Source organism: Acyrthosiphon pisum, chromosome A3 (genome assembly GCF_005508785.2).
Source record: "Acyrthosiphon pisum isolate AL4f chromosome A3, pea_aphid_22Mar2018_4r6ur, whole genome shotgun sequence".
NCBI lineage: Eukaryota > Metazoa > Arthropoda > Insecta > Hemiptera > Aphididae > Acyrthosiphon > Acyrthosiphon pisum.
Window position 1 is genome coordinate 9,227,379 of NC_042496.1, and position 8,107 is coordinate 9,235,485.

General features: G+C 28.2%; 2 protein-coding genes across 4 annotated transcripts in view; one reads left to right on the top strand and one right to left on the bottom strand.

The window, feature by feature from the left end:
• The window catches only part of LOC100163653 (sorting nexin-30-like), a 31,217-nt gene extending 29,860 nt beyond the window's left edge, over window positions 1-1,357 (bottom strand). The window contains exon 1 of the mRNA XM_003243823.4: window positions 1,212-1,357. The gene's annotated coding sequence lies outside the window, so the exon portion shown is untranslated. The remainder of the gene's footprint in view (window positions 1-1,211) is intronic.
• LOC100166529 (rho GTPase-activating protein 100F) overlaps window positions 37-8,107 on the top strand; it is a 38,384-nt gene continuing 30,313 nt past the window's right edge. For all 3 annotated transcript variants that reach the window (XM_008183882.3, XM_008183884.3, XM_001944391.5), the window contains exon 1: window positions 37-379. In XM_008183882.3, the coding sequence (XP_008182104.1) occupies window positions 308-379 (72 nt within the window). In that variant the 5' untranslated portion in view covers window positions 37-307. The remainder of the gene's footprint in view (window positions 380-8,107) is intronic.

Consider the following 8,107-nt stretch of genomic DNA (forward strand, 5'->3'; position numbering starts at 1 on the left):
TCCGGCGCGCGCCAGCGCTTTTCACTCCAGATTAGTCAGTATGCCACGATGACCATAATTATTGTGTTCTCGGCGCTGTAAACACACCACGCGTGTTTTTATCAGGGTTCGACGGAGGAGGATATTTTTGCACGATAAATATTATAGGTACGTGTATGCAGGTATATATACATCACGCGGATTACGTGCAAAGTGATAACATACACACCGATAGAAGCGCACTTCTTTCGAAAGGGACATGTCGTGTATCGTGTTCGGAAGACCGGGTTCTCTGGGTGCCTGAATTCCTCGGTGGCATTATGGCAAAATGGTAACGACTAGAGTAGCATCAACGAACAAACGATCGTCTGCTGCAATGCTCTGTTGCGCCCGAAAGAAGGTAAGAGCGATAATCATTACATACCGAGAACAATTATAAAATTAATTTAGTATATAATTATACCTACCTAGATCGATCAAAACCAACAAAGATTTCTAAACTAACGAAATCGTAAATCAATATTCATTAGGTAATCATTACCTACATATATTATTGATATTATAAATCGTTTCTCTCTTTAAATTTCTCCGTTGTAAGAAAATTTTTATTTTCTATAAAATATTATAAATGAATTATAAAAAAAAAAAAATACAAACATTAAAATGTTCCATTTGGTAATTATTACCATTTTTAAATACGCGTTGTACAATATTTTATATTAAATTTGATAGATTTTGAGCAATAGGTAGGAACATAATATAGTTTTCTTTTATATTTAAATCGTTTTAAATTATTGCTTTGGGTAATAAAGTTTTTTTAAAAATTAATTTACGGTACCTATCACTATCAGTTAACTTATTTAATTTTTAACGCAAACAATTTTTTTTTTAATTTATTAAAATTTTATCTTTTGTATAACACACACGTTGTTTTTGGTAAATACGATGAATATCTTTAATTTTAAAAATTTTCTCAAAAAGCATTATTAAATATTGTTATATTCGTCCTAATCTAAGGAATCATTTCCTCAAAAATTATATTATATACCTACGAATATGATTGATGAATGTTAATTATATAAAAAATATATCACTACAGTCTACAATATAAAGATAATATGTCAATATTATATGATAAATGGTCAAAATATTTCCAAGTTCAATAATAAATAACTGCTTTTTACAGTAAAAAAGTCAAAATTAAATATTAAAATTAATTAAAAAGTACTTACATTATATGAACTATGTTTACACGTACACGATGATTGTGGTATCGTTGTAATATAAATATCGTAACAATTTAAGAATACTTTATTGAATTTATAAAGTCATGGCACATTGGTAGGCAGCCGGCAAGCGTGTAGCTCATATTGTTGTATGTATCACAATATTGTTATCTATTACGTGTAGTTTTTATGTTGAATACGCACAAATTTCAAGACGATAATGCGTTTACAAAAGCTGTATAAAACACGTCAAACTATGTTCATATCAGTTAAAATTTCTGTAACATTCTGAATCATTAAGTATATCGTATTGTTTATTAGGGTTATCTTATTCTTTTATTACCAAGATGACCGAATTCTATAGTAGCGTGATACTATTGCAACATTCTTGAATTATATCGACGTAGTATAATATTATATTATATGGCATTGCCAACTACAAATCCTACTTAGACTATATACATTTTTACACATGAGCTAACAGTTGTGTAGGTATCGTTGGAATTAAGTATATAGTTAATGTCGTAATGGTATAATACTATAATTATATATATTATATAATAAGACTTAACTATAGTATAATTATTCAGGATACAATATTTAACTTCTTTATTTTTTTTTACTTTTATTAAACAAAATATTTAGAAAAATTAGTTAGATACATAAATCTTAAATTATACAATACCATGATATACCTAGGTAAAACTTAAATGACGGCAGGGTAGCCCTGAAATTTCAAAAAAATGGTTTTTGTGTTTTGTGAGCGCATAACCGTAAAACGTAGGTAACCATGAATTAAAATTATAATATCTATGAAGTTATTTGCAAAAGTGTAATATATCTACAGCATCAGCATACCAAACTTATGAAGAATCCAGTTAAGGTGCCTCCCTGTTACATATATAACAAATTATCAGCACACCCTCCCCCCCAAAGTACGCCACTGTATGATATATATTATCTATACGTATAATTGATTATAAGTAATAAATAATAGAAAGAATTCATGAACATATTTATTAATCAGAGTTAATAGTCAATAGTATATTTTGATGAAAACGTAAATGGATTTCCTAATTAACTGATATATCTGTTTGTAGTTAATCAATTTCCATCAGAAATAGGTACTTAACATTCTACAGAGTTTATATACAAGCGTGCGACCGTACGTACTCGAATACGAAAAAGGTATTAAACTATTAACTCCCCGAAGTTTTAAATTATAAACATGTCCTGTCCCTTTTCCCATTATGAACAATTTTTAATTCTTGAATTTATTTTAGTTTGATTACAACTACTAATTAGTCATTTTAGATCCCGAGAGGAGCGATGAATGTATTAATTTTACAATGATGTATGTTTTTTTGTTGTGTCTGTATATCTTGTTTCGATGGGAAAGGGAATCTAGTCAATCAAAATTTCCAGTAGTTTTCAAAAGCGCCGGGAAAAAAATTAAGGGAAAAACTAGAATTTTTACTCAATATTGGTTTTCGACAAATCGATTTTGGTTTTTGAAGTAACTCTAAAACAAACGACTTTAAAACCGTGACGTTTTTATTGAATGTTTATATTAGACATAATCACCATAATATTTTCAAAATATTTTGACTTGTTTTGAGCTGATTACGGACATTTTCTGTTTCTAATTTGTTTAGTTTTTTTTTTTTATAAATGTCAATTCAATTTTATTTGTTGGGTCAAAAAGTTTAAAAATGTAATACAAGTAACCTAGTACACTGTTACAATAGTCATTGAAAAATATTAAAAATTTTAGGCACAATTTTTTTTTATAAGTATTCAAAGTTCGAATTTTACAACATTTATCAAATTTAAAATTAAAAAATGATTTTGTAGTTAAAAATGTATAAGATTTTCGACTTTTATAGCTAAGGATTGAAAATAAAACAAGGTTTCACGTAAATAGGGTACATATAATTTACTATTTATTCACAATAATATCATAAAATATACTTAGTAATATCACATACAGTCGTACAATAGAGCAGAGCGGCATCCACTTATCTGCTTTTTCATATTATGTATAACTGAACATAGTAGGTACTTAACCTAATACATGGTAGATAATATTAATTTCAAAAACGTACTGTAAATATGAGAAATGAAACTAATTACACCATAATAGTATAATACGTACCTATAGGAAATGTTATATTATTTATCAGTTATTTGACCATTTTGCAACATGTATTCACTGTAATATCCCGACTACCGCTAGGATATAAATTAGTACGTTTGTATTAAAAGGCAATTACAATTTATATTATCATAAACGAGTTAAAACTGACCCAACTGCTCGCTGCAGTTGACATTATAACAATATAATAATGACGGTTTTGTAATCTGTCTACATGAAGTTAATTTTCGGTGAGCATTAACATAATGATATAGATGTTATAATAATATGTTGAATTTGGTTTTTTACTTGGTTGTTTATTGTGTTTTACAACATAGGTCCTACATAGAAATATTTCAGTGTACTGTGAACATACCAATTACGTAACCATGTATTAAAATTGTAATTTGTATGGAGGTCGCTGCAAAAGTCTAATTTACGTTTAATAACATTTTATGAAGACATAAAAAGTATTTCTGCAGTTTCGGTGAATGTTGATGAAAATATGAAATAATACCAGACGGTTGTTTGTAGCGTCCGAAAAAATCATGAAAATTCACCTTTAAAATATGCGTACTGATGACTGGATACAGGCGTACATTTTATATGATATAATATTTAATTTTGTCATTAGAATAACGTTTTATACACCATAAAATCACGATTAAAATATTTTTTATCAATACAATATATTTATTTCCTTTTCTAGCTGTTGATAACCTATTTTACATGCTTAAAACCAACTAGTCAATTTTTTGAAGATGATTTACCAGGTTTTATTATTGAAGCAGAATTTATAGACTGTGGCAGTCCAAATGGGAATCACCCATGTCCAAATGTGGACCGTTAAATACAGTTGAAACATTAACAAGATTAGATAGCAATATGTTCCTGGTAACATACTAACTTCTGAAGTTAGTCTTAATAACTCTAAGTATCTATCGTTATGATTTATGAAGTATATAAATTTATATGACAGCAAGACGTTTTTCTAAAAAAAAACCTACATTAGAAATACAAGTATACAACATATTCAGACAGTCTGCAGAATACAGAATTTTTAGTCTGAATTTATTATCCATTCATAAACCTATTGAAATTTAAGAAGAAAAACGATTGGAAGAATTATTTTACTGCCAAAAGTCTAGAAAATTAAAATAATTTTCAAATTTGTTGAAAATGAGTTAAAAATTGTCGTTTAAAAATATTATTTAATATTAACTATAAATTATTCAAATAGTTTGTTTTTTTTAAATAGATTATTTTCAATGTAAAAGGTAAATATTGACAATTTATTAATATAATAATTAATTCATAATCCCTTCCATTATTTATTTTAAAATGAATTATAAGGGTAGAAATGTAGTATGCTAGCTATTAGCTAATTAATAACACAGTTTAGTATAGCTAAAAATATTTAGGTAGGTACTAAGACAAAAATACCCAAATTTTTGTCTTAGATAGACTCTATGGTTTAAAGTACTTAAATACCTATGATGGATAGAAAATTAAAATATTTAAAGGTATAATTAATTAATATAAATGTTTAAAATGAAAGAAAATGATGGAATAGTAATTGGCTAATAAATATACTTAATAGGCAATATTGCAATAGTCACTATAATACTTGTAAGTACTATTAGATGAACATAACATAAACTATCTACACCCGAGATATACGTTCTCCATATGGGGAATAACTAAATCCAGAAAACATATTAAAATAATATTATGCGTTCGTATAAGGTAATTCTCGTATCGGACGAGCTGCAGTAGCGCTATAGAGGTGTTTCGAATCCCTCAGGAACGGCTGCTGACATAATTTGTGTACATGACGTGTATCATGAAAAGCCAAAAGCGCACGATTTATAAATGTATATGACACATCATAATCATTTCATACACGATCACAGATACCGTACAGACTGTCGGACTGACGATACCCTCCAAATATTGCAGATAAGGTGTGTACATGTAATATTATAGCAGGTATCGTTTACTATAGTGGCAAGTCCAAGTGACACACACAAATATGTATATCATATGTATATATATTATATATCGGGTGATTCATTAAACGTAAAATACTAATATTTTCAAAAAATATCAACGTTTTTAAAAATATATTTTTTTACATAATGTTAAGTCGTTAAAAACAGTAAAATAAATTTTTTAAATGTTGTTTTATAACGACTAAAAGTTGTAAAAAAAATATTTTCAAAAGCGTTATTGTTTTTTCAAATAAATAATGTCTTACGATAAATAGATCACCCCGTATATAATTATTATACGCATCATGTCTCTGATTTCACGACCCCGCGTCCAACTTTATACACTCCGCCACTATATTATTATATATAATATTATGTGACCTAACCTCGTTCCAGACATATTATTTCAGTTACATTTAATTATTTTGTATCACATTGACAGCTAATCACCCTTACTCGGTTTAGTCGGTTACTTATATATACGCATACGTATCGTCGCATTATATTGTTCAATATAACATAATATATACATATATATATAACAATAGTAACATATATACATGTTACTATTGTTACGTAACACGCATTACGTTTTGTATTATATAAATCAAACATTGTTTTTGTATACCTACCGCTATTATATGCGGATTCGTTTGCCGTAAATAAAGGTTTAATATTATTACAATTATTTTCTTGTTTAAGGCGTTTGAACTATATGGTATGTGTGACATCAGCTAATGCCGATATGGTTGAATATATATAATATATATTATGGTCAAATAATCAATTTTACCATGTTTGTCGAGATTTTAATTTTAATTTTTTCTTCTTAAATATTTGTTTCCTGGCTTTGATTTAAAAATAACACGGTCTGCTGCTTATACGCTTCTACCAAAATATGTATATATTGTACTTTTATTTAGCGCAAATGTACATTATTATTATATTATGCAAATGAACATTGAATAGCAAATCACATATATATGTACCGTAGTCGTTATTATGTAGTATTATTAATGTATACGTCTTTATGTACAAAAAAATATTATAACTATAACGTAATTTTCCAACGGACGATGCGCCGACGTCGCGGTCGTTATGGTGAAAAAACGTTTCTTATTTTTCGCGGGGAAACATTAAAGGTCAGAGTGAAAAAAACGCCGAAAAAGGCAACTACCAGCAGATTCTCTCTAAGGTTTTATGTTATTTATGTATATTGTATATATCATCTATATATAGCGTCTAGGACGGGTGGACGGTATTTTACACTCGCGCCGTTCTCGCGTTAGGGATACAAGCACCGACCGGCGATACGGTTTTAAAACAAAATCGATAATAAAAAAACACGCATTTTCATGCATTTCAACTCTGCCTGACTCTGTAAACTGTTTTCACCTGAGTGGACATCTGAACAACTATACGGTATACGAAAAGTTGTTCAAAAATTAAACTTATAAATGCATATATATTATATAAAATATCATATCGCATACTGCACGTCTGCACCAATATATAGCCTATTGTATAAATTGAATATTATAACAGCATGCAATATAATGTCAAAATGTTTGCCCAGCCGGCAGCCGATGACACGAGCCTTCGCCAGTTTGCACACTTCTATGTATATATATGGAAAAAATATATATAGGATTATAAATTATATATTATATTACATTATTATAATGTTTATGTGAATAATTTTCTCTTCGCCATATCGATTTGTCCGTCACCTCTAAAAATGATATACTCTGCCTCATATGTGTGCAAGTATAATATGCTCGGATATTGCTTGTACATAGAAATAGCGTTGCGCATAAAACGATATTTGTTGACATAAGAAAGGGGATTGGCAACGATTTGGGCTAGGAAGAGAGAAAAAAGTAGTCCTTTTATTGCGTCGGCCAAGAAATATTTATTTTATATGGTTCTTCCGAACACTATATTATAGATATAATACAGTGTGATTCAGTAAGCACGCTCAACCTCATTTTTTCTTTAATAATGATTTTTTTCAAATTCTGATTTTCATATTTTTAAGTTTACTTACCTACTTTAAGATCATATTTTCAAATGCTCAGACTTTTTCCATCATTTAAGGAATATCCTGTGGCGATATAAACATATTTTTCAAACAAAAACCATCCTCATTTTCTGTAAGTTGAATTAATATTATAAAATTACAACAAAATAACTAATCATTATTCTTGGCTATTCAATATCAATAAGAGTAATCTAAAATTCTAAACATATCTAAACATAAAAAGGTGGGTAAGTGGATTTCGCTCTGCTGTACAGTAGATTACAAGTGGGTCACTGTATAATGGATGGTTTTAAATTTGAATTCAATGATATAATATCATTGTATAAGAAAAACGATTCTGAGCGGAGACGGTATGTCAGTCTAGGTATAAGCAGACATAATATTATATTATAGTCTATAGTATTTAAAAAAAAATTGACCTATAATAGGTACCTATATAATAAATTCCAAATTAATCATGTCATAATATCTATTAGGTTATAGGTAAATATAACGCGTTATACATCAACAACAAACCGTGATACTATCATAGATATATAATAGTATACTTTAGAAGTTTCAAGTACCCACGAATAATATTATACAATCACAACAAAATAACTAAAATAGTTATCCTAGGTTTTTAATATGTAATTTCGTCCAAATTTGTACTTAAAATGACTATAAAAATAAACTGTGTAAATGTATTTTTTAGATTTTTTGGTAACAGAATTAATTACTTACGTGGAATCTTGTT